Source organism: Equus caballus, chromosome 25 (assembly GCF_041296265.1).
Source record: "Equus caballus isolate H_3958 breed thoroughbred chromosome 25, TB-T2T, whole genome shotgun sequence".
Classification (NCBI taxonomy): Eukaryota; Metazoa; Chordata; class Mammalia; order Perissodactyla; family Equidae; genus Equus; species Equus caballus.
In genome coordinates, this window is record NC_091708.1 from 35,316,940 (window position 1) to 35,335,300 (window position 18,361).

Sequence of the window (18,361 nt, forward strand, 5' to 3'; positions counted from 1 at the left end):
TAAAAAAATAACAATAAAAGTCAAACTAATCTTAAAGAAATGGGGGAAAAACAAAGAGACAAACTATACGTAAGATTATCAGGAAGGAATGCCCAGCTTTTGTTTTCAAATGTTGACTGAAATTTAGGTTTCTATAAAATACCTCCCACAAATCTGGGGCACAGCTGGTTGAACATACTGCAAACTTTCAGATGCCAAGTCAAAACACTTTTCAGTCACATTTTAGCAGGGCAGAAACTATTCGTGTTTTTAAGTATGAATACAGGTTAGCCACTGTTCTATTATTACATGGTTCAGTCTTATCAACCTAACAGTCAGAAAACAAGGAAAATTAAACCCCAACATGAAGTAACAATAAACAATATTTAACCAAGATAATGCAATGAACATCCAAATTAATTAGTTTAAATTAAAAACCCAGCAATACCATCTTGTTAGTCAGTGCAAACGCTACATACAGGGTTTTCTCAAGAAAGCTGAAAGCACCTGATTCTTTTGCCAAGTCATCAGATTCAATAATGTACAGGCTTAAATCTGCATTTTAAAAAACTGCCATTACATTAGTGCATAATTTATCAAAATTGTAAAAACGATTCTGCATAACTTAGGAGAATTTAATATCTAGTACATCAGCTGAAAGACTTAGGCACTTGGTTATATATTTAATTACTTACTTCAACAAGTAGCCTGTGTATAAATATTAACAAAGCAGAAACTACTCTTGAAAAAATGGAAAATTAAAAAAAATTTAAATGCTACAGATAAAAGCACTGCACCACACTCCTACATATAATGCAGTAAAGAAAGCTAGTATATAACCCTGTAAAATTCTATGATAAGAACGTCTAACTCCACTCTTCAAAGTAAAAAAAAAAAAAAGAAAGAAAAAAAATCCATGCAAAGTTCCATGAAAAAGATAAATAAAGCAGCTGGAATGAGATGGAAATTTCTCTCAGTGAAACAAAAAAATAGAAATAAATAAGTTAATTAAGTCTACTTTCACTAGATGTATCATTGTAGGATCCTGCTAGTTTAATAACTGAGTTGTTAATTTTCTATAGAAGCCATTTAAAATAGGAAATGGCTCAGTTACTGCACCGGATTGCTACAAACTCATAAAAAGCTGCTTGAAGCTTAAGTTAAATGTCCAAATTCCAATCACTTCTGGAAAGTGAACGTGTTACCCTAGTAAAGTAAATTTTCTTTTTTTTTCATAATGCTAATGCAAGAGGGCTTGAAGTATCAAAGAGTCCACAGGAAATGGATGCCCCCAGTAATATCTTTTTTTTAAAAAAAATATACATTATATAATATATATTATATATATAAAAAGCTAGTGTAAATGCTTCCATGGTATGGTCACAAATTTGAAAGATGAACCTCCTTTCAGCTGTTAACCATCTTCCCATTTGCAACAGGTTTTAAAAAGTCGTTTTTATCTTCAGACATAACATGAGTTTTCAGAATGAGGTTGCCAACACTGACAGATGTGGTGATGGGGAGGCAACTTGCATTGCTAATGGACACTGGGAGTGGCTGGCTAAAGCAAGAAGTTACCGGCAGAATTGTTTTCTGCTCCTCCCTGAGAGAGAAAATAAATGACATTGAAGACAAATTAGCTTTAAGTGAAAACTTTTTAAGAGTAACCATACATGCTTCATAAAAGTTGTAAAGTTGTAACAAACTTTAAGAGCGCCTAGCAAAGGCATGTCTTTATCACTAAAAAGTATCAAAGGTCATTAAAAAAGTCCCATTTTCCAAAAATTATAATAAAAATTTAAAATACTAGTAATTTAAGGCCAATAATATCAAGTTCAAGATTAGACAATATGTTTGGGAGTAATTATACAAAATAACAATATTAAAGCCAAGAAAACCTTAACATGATTTTTAAAAAGGGAGACCCTTCATCTATGTTTTAAGTCTCCATTTTGTAGTCTAGAAGTTTGGCTACCAGATTGAAGAAGTATAAGCTGATGTTGAAGCAAAAAGACTAACTTTTATCCCAACAAAAAGCAAGTTTCAGGCTACTAAAAGGGATTACTTTGTTAGTTCAAATTTACCTCTTCTCTCCTAAAAATCCAGACTGACCAAATCATTGTCCTATTACATAAGGTCTTCCCTTAACAGGATAAAGCCCAAAATGAATTTAACACTGCATCTATTTCTCTTTAAGTATTCACGCCCTAGGCCCACTGGTTAGGAATTTTCTGTCTAACACTCACAGAATCACATGGTCTTCACCTAAACTCTGCCTCTTCTGCTCCAGTGGCTCCTTTTGGTGCTGTTGGACTGTATGCCCATTTTCCACTGCTGTTCCATTTAGCAACTGATCATTTTGAGAACTGATACCAAGCTGTATGTCCAGCATCTCCTATGAAAATAAAATGTTAATCCTTCAGTATGAAAGTATTTTATACTTTAATTTCCAATGGAATAAAGCCTCCTAAATATCTAATTGTGGTACTTACTTCAATTTGTTCACCTTGTCCATCAGGTTCATCAGTATCAAGGGCTGAAAGCTCTAACTCAATATCCCTATCAGGCTTAGTATCAGTTGCATCTTCTGTATAATCACTCTGAAATTAAGAAAAATACTGCTTTCATACCTGTGGAAACTTGGGCTTCCCTTTTAATTAAACTGGGAATCCCAATGATTGATGTAAAGAATTATTCAAGAAATCTGGGACCACAATTTTATTTCTACTTCAAGTTTTAAAAGCAATCATCCATCAGAAAAAGGCACACTAAAACGCATTAAATAATGGCATGAATCAACGCACAGCAGCAGCAAACAACAAATACATTAAGCATGAAGCTGAGCGGTCCAGTCTCTTTACCTCTCCATTTCTCAGTTCAATTTCCTTGCTCAGAAGATTTAAGGTAAGGTGACGGCCTTCATCCAGGGAATTCCATTTCTGTTGCATGGCCAGAGCATTGGCCTCCCTCTGAAGAAGCAAGGAGTTACTCTTAGCCTATAGGAAAAAAAAACAATTTAAGTTAGCTTCCAACCATAGCTTTCAACTGCAATTCTATTTTTTAAAAATTCAGAGCTAAGTGACACAGAGCCTACCTGCTGAAGTTCAATGCTCAAAAGGTCTCCAGTACTGGAATGCTTTCTATGACCAGATAAATCAGTAACGATGAATCTGTCCCTTTAAAGAGAAATACATTTACTGTAATAAAGGTGAAATAAATTAAGCAACTAAAGCAGTAATGACTACATACTACATATGTTCTATGTAACAGATCAACTCTGGAAGTTTTAGTCATCATTCCAAATGTAAAAGTAAAATTTTTTTCAGAAATTTATTTTAGAGCCAGCCTTGATGGCCTAGTAGTTAAAGTTTGGTGTGCTCCACTTCAGCGGCCCACGTTTGGTTCCTGGGCGTGGAACCATACCACTCATCTGTCAGTAGTCATGTGGTGGTGGCTCACATAGAAGAACTAGAAGAACTTATAACTAGAATATAGAACTATGTACTGGGGCTCTGGGGGAGAGGGGAGAAATTTATTTTATAGCTAAAATTAGTAAAGCACATTTCATGAATAATTGGGAGTAGAATCTGTACTCTGAGGATACTGTAAGTCTGAGAATAGAGAATCCTAAAGCATGAAGAGTAACATTACCGTTCAATATAGTGCGCTGATGATGTGGCCTCGTTACCATATGAACTCCACCTTGAATCAACAGCATTGACGTAAGGGACATAATCTATAGAAATGTAAAAAGAAACAAACAATGATCATAGAAGTGAAGTCAGTATATAGATATAAATGTATACTTTTAAAAAAGACCCATATTTTATCTAACTAGCCATGTTCTCTTGGCTAAACCATTTAATTCTGAGTTTACTGTGCTTATTAAATGGAGGGATATGTTCCATACTCACAAAGTGAGGATTATAAAGCACAGTGCTAGAACATATAAGGTGAGGTATTAGCTAAATGAATTACCTGATACACTGATGGGCTTAGTTGCACTTCCTTGGGAAGCAGTGGCCTGGACAGGATCCGTGGTATGGTAACCTGTACGGGAAGATCTGGAAATTGCACCCCATTTTGAGATGATAGGTCCATCACTAAAAGGAATTATCGGGTCTTCTTCTTTTGTCCTTCTCTGAGTTTCAAATAAATGTACTCTTCTCTTAACATCTCCACTGTCCAGGTCCTGCATAAACCAAAGATCAATAAAAGAACTATTGGCAATTACTTCAGCTAGTAATACAAGTACATGCTTTCAAAAGACATTAAGTTTCTGGTAAATATAACACTAGCTGTAGATCTCAATGATAATCCAACATCTATTTTTAAAATCACCAAACTATGCTCAAATAATTTAAACATTAAATGCAATTTATTTCAGACTTACCTAAATATGACTCTGCTGCTTACAGATGAGTTAAATAGCAACAATATGAAGATAAAAGCATTCAATCATTCTAAAACTTGAGTCAACATGCATGATATTCCTCCACCCCCCAAATCATACCATTAACACAGCATTTGAATTAGCAATTACATCTCTGGGCTCTGAATCGATGGCATTTATACAGGAGCCTATGGTGCCACAAGACCAGGGAGAATAATGGGAAAGATGATCTTCTTCAAATTTTGTACCACTCACACTCTCAGAGAACTGATTAAAAAAAAAAAAAGGCATAGCCAAATTAGTAAGAAACTTAAATTTACAAACTTGTAACTAATATAAAGTGACTATTCTAGAATATACAAGACTTCATAGTGAACAATTAAACCTTTGATAATATAAAACACTGTCATAAGTAACAAATAGTACTTATACTATTTGTATTTATATTATTTATTAATAAAAATAGAATGCCTTCTTTTTTTGCATTGTCCTTTAAGTGTGCATAAGAAAGCCCTGACTGATATCATCAAAACCATTCAACAAGTATTTACAACATGCCTCCGACATGGTATGAGGTGCTCAAAAAAAAAAAAAAGTAAAAGAAAGCAGACACACACAAACACATACAGAGAGATCACAGTCCATGTCCTAAAGAAATTTATAATTTCTTGAGAAAAGAACAACATGTGTAAATAAGGGAAAATAACTGATAAACCATACAGTATTAAATAAAGAACAAAAAGAATTCAAAGAAGGCTCTGGAACTAGAAGGGGAAGTGAATAAATTTTAAAGGGATGGTGAGTAAGGATTACTATAGGGCCAGAATATTAAACTTGTAAGAATCAATAAATCTTGTTTACTAATTATACAGATAGGGAAACTCAAGGACAAAAAGGTTAAATTACTTATCTCAAGTCATATTACTAGCTAGTAGCAGATCCGAGTCTCAGCGAAATACTTATTTCCTAAGACATAGTATAAAAAAAGGTAAATATATTTTTCTATTAACTAAGTGGCAAGTCTATCACTCTGTTGTCAAAATGTTTAGCTGCTCTGAAGAAGTCTAAGTTTGATGAGACAAATTTGGATCTAGTTTAAAAATTTATTAGTTTGTTGAAATATTTATGGATGAAAAAATACGATGTCTAGGATTAACTAAAAATAATCCAGTAAGAAGAAGGGGAACCCATGAAAGGAGATCGACTGAGTTGACATTTGTGGAAGCTGGGTGATGGATAATGGGGTTTTTTATACTATTCTCTCCACTATTATATATGTTTAAAACTTTTCATAATAAAACAATTAAAAAAATTATTTTTATATTACAACCTCTAGGAATGAGGAATAAACCCAAAAAAACAATGGTTTGCTCTAAATATAAGAATACTGAAAACACCAGGGTACAGTGAAACGATCCTGGTACAAAAACTTGTTTAGTAATAAAAAGAACAATAATCAACAGTGATATAAACACCATGAGTAATAATACAGTAGGCATTTCTGCACCTCTTGTGAAGTAGGGAGGAAATGCCTCAGACAGACCAGGATTCAAATCCCAGCTACTTCCAGGCTGAATTTACTATTTGGGCAAATTACTTAACTTCTCTGAGTAGGATTCCTAACCTGCAAAATACAGGTAATACCTGCCCCCTAGGGTTTTTGTGAGAATTAAATAAAATAACATTATGTAAATGGCTAGTACAGTGCCTGGCACAAGTAAGTGCTCAATAAATGGTAGATATAAAATTCATTGTTAATAAAAGCCATAAAAATGATGAGAACTATATTGCTGGAAAAATTTTGAATTCTTAGTGGAAAAAGGACCATGACAATGGTCTTCAGAGTCTCAAATACCTAGCCATAGTGCTTACATACTTGATGTTTATTGAACTAAACTCAACTACACACCAAATCACTGCAAAATATCCAAAATAGCTAACCCTGATTTGAATGAGTGCTCTGAAGTCAGCTGTGTGAACTATTCCTGCAACATTAAGTGATTAAAACCTTTCTTACATCAGCGCGAAAGTCTACACTGAATAGAGGAGAAGGTGGTGTTGGTGACTGTGTTGCCACAGGAAGAGTTGAAGAGACAAGAGGTGCTTTCTGAGTGTGGTACTGTGCCCACTGCTCTGGCTTTCTTCTTATCTGCTCCTCGCAACTGGTCTTCAAATGACCACAAGGTTCCTAAGGGGGGATAAAAGAAACAATCTTAATCATGTAGGGAGCAGTAAATAAAATTAACTATGCTCTGTGGAAATAATGTAAACAGTTTATTATACTGTTGGGACCAAAAAAAAAAATACAGGAGAGAAGTCACCCTAGCCTATTCTCCACACACTTAAATGAAAGGGTTAATATTTAGTCAAGTGATGTTAAAAGTAAAATCTGAGCTCTCACTTTTCTGGTTTAGGAAAGTCACTTGTATATATGTGGGAATACTGAAAACAGGCCCTGTCCTTGTATTTTGAAGATTTCTTTTTACCTTCCCATCAATTTCCTATCCAAACATAACATTTATTGAGCATTAATATGCATCAGGTCCAGTTCTAAGAGCTTTGTTTTTTTCTGATTTAATCCTCACAACAGCCTTATGAGGTAGGTTCAACTATTATTTCCATCAAACAGATGAAAAAACTAATATAGAGAAGTCAAGTAACTTCCATAAGTCACACAATCAGTAAGTGGAGGAGCCAGTATAGATACCCAGGTGGTCTGATACCAGACACTGGGCTCCTAACCACTACAGTACGGGAGCATTCCTATTTCCATTATTACTTACCCTTGGTAAAGGCACGGTTGTCCTTGGTTCACTTGGTGGCTGACAAGCCACTGAATAATACCCATCTAATGAGTTATATCTTTCTCGCAAAGATGTCTGATAGACAGACGAGTGCATCACATCCATTGGAGGTAAAGAATTGCTTCTAATAATGTCATCTCGTTGGTACATAGGTGGGCGCCAGATGCGCCTGCTGTCGTACACAGGAGCATACATTCCAGAAGGTACTGGAGGAACTGGTCCATACGGCTGCGGAGGAGGAGGTTGGTAAGGAGAAGAATTCATTCGATCTCGAGGGGAAAATGTACTGTAATGATCGGCATATGGCATGGAAGCAGGTGGGAGAGAGGACTCTGGAACATTATTGGACCTCACAAAGCGAGGAACACAGGGAGCCACGCCAGCTGGTACCGTTGGAGGTGGTGGGTAGTATCCTTGAAAATTGGAAAGAGGAATATGTAACATAATCTTAGTAAAATCCAACATTTTACAATGATTTAAGTTTAAAGCAGGCTTTAATGTGGAAAAATAAACTTTGAACCCCAGTTACCCCCTCTTTAGAAAGAATCTATATACTTTCAAGACACCACTATACGAAAATCATTAACGTTCATTGCTAATGTTAGACTGCTCCTTAAAAACAAATGACAGAGCTATTAACAGATGGCTAGTCAATCTCCTTCTAGGGAATCTATTGCCATAGGTTTTGGATTAAGAAATTAGTTGCACCATTGATTCTTAACCTTTTTGGGAGCAGAGATTAAAGACCTCTTTCAAAATCTACGTAAGTTGTGTGTTGTCTTTTCAAAATTATACGTAAGTATATATAAACCAAACATTTTGCATACTATTTCAGGGGATTCACAGAACTCCCTGAAGCTCATCCATGGACTCTGTATTTGATTCACAGGAATGAGAACCTTAAAACCATTGGTGCGTAGAATTATAGATTCTTAGGTCAGGAAGAAAGCTTAGGGGTCATGTAGTCCAAAGGATTAATTTTTTAATTAATAGATATAAATCTACTTCTATCTATAGATAGATATAAATGATTCACTTACTTATCTAATGGCAACAAATGTTTAACATTACAATTTCTTTTTTTCTTAGAATTGTCTAAAATTACTTACCTGTCTGTGGGTACTGTGGGACTTCAAAGGGTATCTGAGTCCTTGGATCTTGAAAATACTGAATGTTTTCAGAATGCTGAGGATATACCGGTACTCTAGTTATAAACGGGCTGGATTTTGGAGGCACAGAATTCAGCTCTGTTCCAACATTAGAGGGCCCAGCTGAGGTAGCCGCTACATTACTTACAGGAGTCTTGGGTGGAGAACCAATTTTACTGGAGAGAAAATTTAACGAAGGGCAAATGATAAATCACTGTCTTTGACTGATAAGTTTTCCTCATTTGGAATTTTTCATAAAATTAATAAGTGAAACCACTAATAGAAAACACTTCAGGCATTTCCACAGTGACAACAAGGCAATGAATTTCATTGCCATCTTAGTCTGCTAATTCACAGGATCATAGTAACAGGTCTCATATTCTGGTGAGGGCAAAAAGAAATGCAAACAAATTCCAGGCTCTAATGTGACCCATCAGTCCCTTTACACTCATTCTTTAAATAAAGATTTTTCCTACTGGGAGCTAAAAAAAAATCCTGTGCAGTTAAGTTCTCAACAGAAACAATATAGTCTACCAGTAGAATTCTTTGGAACAAAGAAGACAGATATGTAAAGGAAGAGTTGTTCTATTAAGAGTTAGATTAGCAGAAATGTAAACTCCTTGAGGAAAGGCCATTTTTGTCCATTTTGTTAACTGCTATACATCCAGGACCTAAAACGGTTCCTGGCACACAGGAGGCACTCAGTGACTATCTGTTGGATGAACGAAACACTAATGAAATGGTTACTCACTAAACTGATACAAAATACACAAACTTATCTTTTTTTTTTTATACACAAAGGATTTTCTTTGTTGAGTCACCAAGCAATCAGCTCCAGATGATCTCATCATGGCTTTCGCATGCCCTTTTAGGAAGTCAAACTTTGGCAGAGCTTAGGTATGTGGTGATTCAAGAAAATGATCTTGTTAATGATGCCAGAATTCAATATGTTGCATCCCAACTAGATTAGAGGGTTTTTCTCAAACTAGAGAAGCCCTTTTAAAGCTAGAGTATAAACAACAAGGAGTATGGGTTGCCTTTAAGTCTAGCAGATACTTATTTACTTCTATGTTTGTGTGTCAAAATGAGAAATTAACTAAGGAAGAGTGGGTAATAATAGTAGGTACAAACGCACTGGTTTAGAGTTTAAAGATATTTTAGGGCTTTGTTTATTCTCTAAAGTTAAATAAAGGCAACAAGGAAAATGATTAGGATTTCCTTACAACAATAATAACTAACATTTATCGACCACCTTCCAGGCACTATGCTAAGTGCTTTACGTAGATTATCTGGTCCTTCCATGTCAAAATGCTATATACTGTAAAATCTGGATAAGTACTTTGAAATGGCAAATTCTTAGACTTACCAGGAAAATGACATCAAAATCCATGAAAAGGTTCATAGCCTCATGAAATCACACAAGCTATCCCCAAAACTCAGACTTAAGGAAAAAACTAATTTTCAGTCACATTCTAGTCAGACAGCTAGATTATTATAGCTACGTCCTAGGTGACTTTCAGGATTCTAGGCTCTCCTTTGCAGCAGCCCTTCTCATACCTACAGGCTTTTGCCTGTGCTGCTTCCTCTACCAAGGCCCTTCCTTCCTAACTATCCATACTCTTGAAACTAGTTCAGGTATTATCACCTTACCTCTAAGAAGAAATCCAAAATAAGTCCCTATAGAATTATTCTTTTTTTGTGTGTTCCAATAACACCTGGAACACAACTCTATTACAGTACTTTTCAGAATGTATTATATGATATCTTTTGACATCTGTCTCCCAAACTACACTGGAAGACCCTTCCTTAGAGGCAAGGAGTATATCTAGTTTATTTTCATTAGCTACATTAATTGGCCTGGTGTTCGGCACACAGAATATACATAATTTTTTAATAAATAAATAAATGATTTATTTATTTAGATCTATTCATTTTTATAAGTTTTTTTTCCCTAGTTCATCATTTTTTTGAATGATATAATTTACCTTTTAAGGTGTACAATTCAATAATTTTTGGTATATTCACAAGGTTGTGCAACCATCACCACTATCTAATACTGAAAAGTTTTCATCATCTGAGAGAAATCTGTACTCATTAGTACTCACTCCTCATCCCTCTCTCCCCCTAGCCCCAGCCCCTAGCAAACACTAATCTTTCTGTCTCTATGGATTTGCCTACTCTGGGCATTCACATAAATGAAATTATACAATATGTGGCCTGTTTTATCTACCTTCTTCCACTTAGCATGTTTTCAAGATTCATCCATACGTTATATGTAAGAGTACTCCACTCCTTTTTTATGGCTGAAAAATATTCCATTCTCTGGATATAATACAGTTTTACAACATCACTTTTCCAAAACCCTTCAAAAGCTCATTTCTTAAACACACATAGCACAAGCTCTCCACAATCTGGTGCCAACCTATCTATCTAATCTCATTTAAACCAGTTCCTAACATAAACCTTCAGTTCTAGAAGGCTGATCTCCTCAATGTTCCATACAGTTATCAACAAACTTGATCCATGTTACACTTTCTTTTTCTGAAATTTCTTCCCATATTTCTCCCAGCAATATAAAATTTTCCTGTTCTTTAATACAACTCCAATATTGCTTCATTTATGTAAATGCTGTCTACACAACCATATTATCATAAGTTTCTTAAAGGTAGAGATATCTTACACATCTCAAATTATTTCCAAGAGTGCCAAGAACAGAACTCAGAATGAGTGCTCAAATAACATTTGCTAACTAGACATTGTTCTCTGTCATATCATTTCTAAAATCTTTCCCAGGGAAGATGGTAGGGATTTGTTAGTAAACAAATTCCCCTATCACGTGCTAACTGCAGAAATAAAGAATATAAACGCTTATCTATCCAATATTTATTATATGAAATCACTAGTTTACTGTGTGCCTAGCATAAGGCTTTTTTTTCTAGAAGGCACAGGATACTGACAGACTATGGGTGACAAAATCTGAACATGCTTTAACTCAGATTTTAAGACCTTAAAAGAATACCAAAGAATGAGATTTCTGAGGTGGAAGTAACTTTTCAGATCATCCGAAAGTTTTAAAACTTTTTTCTTAAAGCACCAAAACCCTTTTGCCAAATTAAATCTTACGCTAAAACCCAACAACAACGGTAATAGTAATAACAACAACAGTAGATATTTACTGCGCGCTATGTGACAGGCATCGTCCAAAACACATTGCAGTATTAAATCTTTTAATCTTTACGACCAACATATGAAGTTGATGCTATTATTATACTAATTTTATGGATAAGTAAACTGAGCTAGACAGATTAAGTAACTGGCCTAAGATCAAACAGCTAGGAAACAGCCAGAATTTGAACCCTGAAGAGTCTGGCTCCAAAGATGCCCCCTTAACTACTACACATAGTTACAGAATAGATGTGGAACTGCTCTGAATGAAACAGGAGCTGGAGGCTCAAGCATCTCACCTGCTTAGGTTTCTACTTAGTTCTTTTCCGGCACCTCTATGAACTCAATCCTAAAGTTCAAGGAAATAAGGTGTGAAAAACCCCAATTCTGGTCCAACCTCTTCAGTTTACAGTTGAGGAAAACAAAACCCAGAGTTAAAGTGACTTTCCAAGGTCACAGAGCTATTCAATTACAGAGCCAGGACTAGGACTCAAATTTTTGGGTACTGAGTGCTTTTTCTACTATATGAAATGTTCTGCATAAAAATTCTGATTAACTGCTTTTCCTCAGGATAAATAAAAATACTCAGGTGTTTCTAAAAAGGCTAAATATAACCTGTATTAACCATTTTTACCTAATACTTACCTTTCAGTTACAGACTCTGCAGAAGGCCCAGCAGCATTCTGACCATTAGTGCCAACCTTCCCCACTTTCTTCACAGTCTCCAGAGCTCTTAATGTACTGTCAGTACTACGTGGGATTAGCTGGGAAACACTGTTTTCTGCATTTGAAATTCCGTTTGTACTTGGAACAATTTTCCCCGTTGTTTCAGTACTTCCTATGACAGAAATGACATTTCCGGCTGTGGTTGTGACAGTGTTGTTTACACCAACTTTATTTAGAAGAGGAAATGTTCTTACAGTTGCATTGATCTTTTTGTTCCTTAATCGATACCTGTTTCAAAAACAATCAACATATTGGTGAATATTTCACAAAATCTTACTCTGAAGGAAAAAAATGCAATGGGAAAAGATCATATATCCCATACACACACACACACACCTGTGTATGTAGGTACATAATTAATACAGCAAGCGAGGTACACATGTATTCAAAGAAGCCTTTTGAGGGAGTAGGAAGAGACCCATTAAAAATTTGCATAATTAAAATATAAAGGACACTGTGTAAAAATGAAAGGAACCATACCAAATGTAGTTGAGAATGTAGGATGAAGAGAAAAGATACGCAAGAGTTGGAAGAACTCTCTGTGGTTACCAAATTGCTAAGGCAGTATATAATTTTAAAGAAATAAAAAAGAAACCAATCCTAATTCTTAAAAAAATATTACACCAAAATACAGAATTTAGTATTCTATTTTTCAGATTAGTTTATGCCTAAAGTAAAAAGTATTTGGATTAAAGATTTTTCCGATATTAAATTCTGGGTTTTATTTATGGTCAGAGAAAATACTCTAATATGTGAGGCAATTTGATCTTGGACTCCATTTAAGAAAATTAGTTTCCACCTGTATAACAAAAATTTATTATAATGTAGTCCTAGTCAATGTTCCCGCCATTATTTTAAAGTGGTGAACAATTATGTAACATGAATAGAAAGACAACTACAGACATTTGGAGTCATAATTACATTTGCCTAAATCAATCTGATATTAATGTTATACATAATCAAACATATGGTAATTAAACATAAATAGTGTAGGGATGAGCAATGCCTTCACAACAGTTTTCCTTTTAGCCCTTCAGTATCTATAAACAGCTTCATGATTCAATCTTTCTCTTCTCCCTCTCTCTCTCATACACTCATGTATACACACAGTGACAGAGGCAAGTGAAGTTCAATAAAAGACAAGTGTTCCCAGATCGGTCTGACTGAAGGTGGAGTGATAGAACACCAAGTTTAAAAAAAAAAAGCAAAACAGAGCTTATGGCCAATTTAGATATGTCATCTTACAGATTCTGGGGAACCAACGATTACATCTTTAAGAAGGAGGGACATGAACAGACCTATATTTCAGAAAGGCAATTCTGTGGCATGCTCCTTGCTTTCATCCTCAAAGACAAATCTCAGATATCCTTAAGACTGCTCTGGCAGGCAAAAAATAAAGTTTTAATTCTGAGTTTCTTAAAAGGGAGGAGTTATGAGAAGTAAAACCTTAACCAAGGGAGGTAAAGTAAGTGAAAAGTAAGGATACATATTGGACTGCCAGCATCTAGGCAGCTAAAGAACTGGACTTAGAACCTGGACCTCACACTTGAAAAAGCCAATTACTTCCTATTCTTTTAAAATCGTCCACGAGCTCCCTCAAGTATTCACTCTCTGCCTTACCCAGCTTAGAATCCACCCTCTACCATTAATTCCTCCCTTGTAAATACCTTTAACTCCTTTGGCCCACTCCCCCCGTTGAAGTCATCTGGTAAAACTCCAATCCAATTCTTCGCTTATTCTCTTATTCTGTGCCTGCTCCCAAGTAGCTAAATGTTGCTGGAGAAAAATCATACAATCATGCTGTCTAGACTTCCTTCAAAATTAAAATCAATTATTTAAAATGGTCAAACAATACATCAATACACTTCTCTACTAAACTCACTTTCCCATCTCTAACATCCTTTGCCCCTCCACTCCACAGCCCCATCATAGCTGATCATGTTGCCTCCCACTTAACAGAGAAAACAGATGAAACTAGAGGAGAATTACTTATCTTTCCACCACCAATTCCACTAACCTTTCTGCATGTGTAACAAAACACTCCTCCTAAAATAAGGGATGAAAAGTTCCTATTCCTAACTCAGGCCAATCTTTCCACTTGGGTTCCAACGAAAGACAATCTCTCCACTTGTGCCGTAGGGCCCAAGTCTATTTGCGTTCTCAAAGACTTCACTCCCATAATTACCTTTTTTTCTCTAGTGCAACATCACTTCATTCGGGTGTCTGCTTAAATGTCATATCCTCTGAGATTGCTTCCCAGGCAATCTTATCCTAAAATATCTCCCGTTTCTCAATCATTCTTTATCCTTACCTTGTGTTATTTTTCTTCATAGCATCAATCAGTACCAGATACTATGTTTTCTATTTACCTGCTTTATGTTGATCTTCTCTACTTCACTGTAAGCCCCACAAGACCAAGGATTTTGCCTTTCTTACTCACCTGTCTATTTTTAACACATAATATAGTGCTTGGTGCATACTGGTGTCCCCAAAATATCTGTCGCATGAATATGGAGTAAGCCCCAAACTTCATACGGCCAAGAGAACTACTGATTTTCCACCCCAAAGCATTTCCCATCTCAGTAAAAGATAATACCTCAGTTAGGCAGGCCCCACACTTCAGAGTCATCCTTTGATTCTTTCTCTTTTCTTTACACCCCACATTCAATCTATTAGTCCCATCAGCTCTACTTCCAAATATATCCTAAATCTGACTGCTTTTCATCATTTCCATTACTATAATCCTGGGACCAAGCTACCAATCTCATGCCTAGACCACTGCAGCAGTTTAACTGGTCTCGATTCATGCAAACACTAGAGTGACATTTCTAAGACAAAATTAAAATCTCATCATTCCATTTGAATAAAACCCTACAAAGTCTTCCAGAGTAAAATTCAAACTCCTTGCCATGGTCCACCAACCCAGTATGACCTAGCCCTTATCTACCTATCCAACCTTGTCTTTTGTCATTCTTCTCATTCTCCATCTTCCAGACATACTGGTCTTCTTCCTAATTCCTGAACATGGCAAGGTTTCTTTATAGCATTTTATCAGTAACTGAAATTGTCTGTTTACATGTTTACTGTTCCTCTTTCCCCACTAGAAACACCTCAAATAGTACCAAGCACTTAACAATCATTCTTATAAATATTTGTTGAATTGGTTGATCCCAGGCTTTTGGCACTCTCCAGAACCTAACAACTCCTGGGAACAATATTCCAATATCCTACATCCTAAAATATATTCACATAAATATTTATTTCTTAGGGATGCTTTCTGGGCATTTACATTTTGTTTAGTTAGGGAGATATAGAGCAGAAAAAGCAGACGGGGTAAAATTAAGTTACTTAAGTTAAACGTTTGCTGAGGTCCTGGTGTATTATGTGAACTAAGACAATGGCTCTACCCTCAAAAGCTCAGAGTTGGGTAGCAACACGTATTTTTTTAACCAATAGGATAGTGACATCTCTCAGGTCCCTAATCTTTTGTATTACCCTGTTTTTTCTTCTTCTTCTTCTTTTTTTTAACAGCAATAGAGTGTGTGAAGCTGGCTGGAAATAAGAAATATGAACTGTAGATTATTTACTCTTTCAACAAAGATATACTGAGTTTATATATCACATACTTGCTAGGTGCAGGAAATATAAATACGAATAACCTATAGAATAAATAAGTCCAGTGAAAATACACTCATAATAAATAAATAATGGCAATACAGTAAGAGAAGTGGTAGTTATAAATTTGCCCTGTGAAGAGTACAATGGCAGTATAGTGAAGGAAGCAACTAACACTACCTGGGGAAGTCCTTAGAAGGAAGATAATATCTGATTATGATTAGGAATAAGAGCTCTCCAAACAGAGAAGACAGAGAAATATATATGACACAGAGTGAACAACATGTGCAAGGGAAATAAGAATGAAAGAATTCGTATAGTAGTAACCAGTGATTAACTGAATGTACCTTAAAAAAAATATATATAAAGAATGCAAAAGGTGGAGTAAGGCTGGAAAGCTAGATTGGGACCAGATCCTTTGATGTACTGAGGAATTAAGAATTTAAAGCAGAAAATGGACGTGATTAGACACTTATTTGCAAAAGAAAATCTTGGTAGCATAGCTTGAGACACAGGGAAATGCAAGGTTAACAGCCACTGTAGCATCAAAATGGATAAATTGGGTAAACAAATGTGAAACACTAAAAATGGTACCTGCACAAAATGTGACCAATTAATTTGTCTATTTTTATTATTCCTCTTCCTCCTCCTCCCCTTCTTTCTCTTAAAAGTTCAGGCAAGAGATAATGAAGTTCTGAAGTAGGTAGTGGGGAATGGAGAACAGGAAGGTAACTTGAAGATATAAGAAGATAAATGGATTTTAATTTGGGGCACTAGTTGTGGGTGGAATAGTAATGAAATCACACAGTTTCTTCCCTGACTTTTTAAAGTCTAAGTGCTCCCAAGCAAGGTCCCCAAAAAAGCTTTATTTTAGCTAAAAAGCTCTATTTCAGGTATAGACAAGCTCAATACATCTCCTAGAGTCTCAGAAATCATCTTGATGTAAAACTCTGTAGACAGAGCTGCCTTGACTGGGTACAAACAATATAATTTTTTCTTAGGACTCCTGCAGCCTCTCTAGGCTTCCAGCAGGTGGAAAAACTGAGAAGAGAAGCATGTTTCTGCTCTTCTTTTTAATGCACACAAATGTATCTTCACTCCATCACACTGGTGCTGCTGTAGAGCTGATCATGTGCATGCCCCACTGCTAGCCACTGAAAACAGGAGACAACAATAGACAAGACAGATAGAGTCCATGGAGCTTACACTTCATTAAGGTGGACAAACATTCAATAGATTGGGTCAGGAAACTACTGCCCTTGGGCAAAAGTTGCCTTCTTTTGTAAATAAAGTTTACAGCCATGCCTATTTTATGCATTGTCTATGGTAGCTTTTTTGCTACAATGGCAGAATTGAGTAGTTGCAACAGAGATCACTGTATGGTCTACCAAGCTTAAAAAATATCTGGACCTTTACAGAAAAGTCTGTCAACCCTTAAAACAGACCATAAATTAATGATAACTTTGATAAGCATGATAAAGAAGAACCTGGTTTAATATGAAATATTGGGAGGATCCCCCTGAAAAAGTGAAGAATGAGCTAGACAAAAGAAAAGCTCCACAGGTAAGGCTAAAAGGAAGAGGATTACATAAAAGACCTGAAGTGGGAAGATGCTTGGTGCATTCTGGGCACTGACAGAAGGTCAGTGTGGCTTGAGCATAGAACACAATTAGGGAGTGCTGTGACATGAGATCAGAAAGACAGGCACAGACTAGATAATGCAGGGTCTTATAGACCACAAATCTAGATGCTATATCTTTATCTACAGGGTAATGTGAAACTAATAACTAAGCTTCTCATTATCTGCAATAAGCCTTTTGTGCAACGTTCTCCCTGTTTTAATGAGGAATAATGGGATTGGGAGTGGGCAACAGCAGCTATTAGAAGACTAGTTAGGAGGCAACTGTGGATCAAGAAAAGGGATGATAGCTTGGACTCTAAGGATGGAAAGAAGGAGAAAGAGTTGAGAAACATATAGGAAACTTAACTGACAGAACCTGGTGACTAAGACAAGCAGGCGAAAGAAAGCTGACAAAGATGATTCCTATAATATGGCATGTATAACTGGCTCAACAGGGTACACTGGAAGAGAGCAGAATGGAAGGTAGAAGAGGAGGATGCAGGGGAGGAGAAAATTAGCCCAAGCTGAGTTTAAAATGTCTAAAAACAAAAGGGAGATGTCCATTAAGAGTTGATATACAGGCTAGTTGTTCTAGTAGAAAGGCTGGGATAGATTTTTTGGTGAGATTTCAATGATGAATAATTTGGTTAAAAAACACAACAAAAATTTAGAGAATACATAATATAGCTTATACCCATTTACTTTTATGTCTCGGGCAAATGAATATAGAGAAAGGGATGACTTACAGGAGAGGAGAAAGACAAAAGAAGACACAGAAAAATGAATGTTAAAAAGATCAAAAGCCTTAAAAAGAAAATCTATCTGCTTTACCATTCTACCTGGGACTTTATCTTCAATGGAACCTGAGCAAATAAGATAGCACATAGGGATATTTTCACTCTGCACAGGT

At 35.9% G+C, this 18,361-nt stretch overlaps 1 protein-coding gene across 5 annotated transcripts in view; it reads right to left on the reverse strand.

The window, feature by feature from the left end:
• Nucleotides 1-1,198: 1,198 nt before the first annotated feature.
• The window catches only part of RC3H2 (ring finger and CCCH-type domains 2), a 45,587-nt gene continuing 28,424 nt past the window's right edge, over nucleotides 1,199-18,361 (reverse strand). The window contains exons 10-21 of one of the 5 annotated variants that reach the window (XM_014736023.3): nucleotides 12,135-12,443; nucleotides 8,286-8,500; nucleotides 7,156-7,589; nucleotides 6,390-6,560; nucleotides 4,523-4,639; nucleotides 3,958-4,171; nucleotides 3,631-3,715; nucleotides 3,074-3,155; nucleotides 2,841-2,975; nucleotides 2,472-2,579; nucleotides 2,226-2,374; nucleotides 1,199-1,582 (exon numbers count right to left, since the gene is read on the reverse strand). In XM_014736023.3, coding sequence (XP_014591509.2) covers nucleotides 1,387-1,582; nucleotides 2,226-2,374; nucleotides 2,472-2,579; nucleotides 2,841-2,975; nucleotides 3,074-3,155; nucleotides 3,631-3,715; nucleotides 3,958-4,171; nucleotides 4,523-4,639; nucleotides 6,390-6,560; nucleotides 7,156-7,589; nucleotides 8,286-8,500; nucleotides 12,135-12,443 — 2,215 coding nt within the window. In that variant the 3' untranslated portion in view covers nucleotides 1,199-1,386. Of the gene's footprint in view, nucleotides 1,583-2,225; nucleotides 2,375-2,471; nucleotides 2,580-2,840; nucleotides 2,976-3,073; nucleotides 3,156-3,630; nucleotides 3,716-3,957; nucleotides 4,172-4,492; nucleotides 4,640-6,389; nucleotides 6,561-7,155; nucleotides 7,590-8,285; nucleotides 8,501-12,134; nucleotides 12,444-18,361 lie in introns of all 5 variants that reach the window. The other 4 variants (XM_014736025.3, XM_014736022.3, XM_070251705.1 and 1 more) reach the window with 4 other exon arrangements.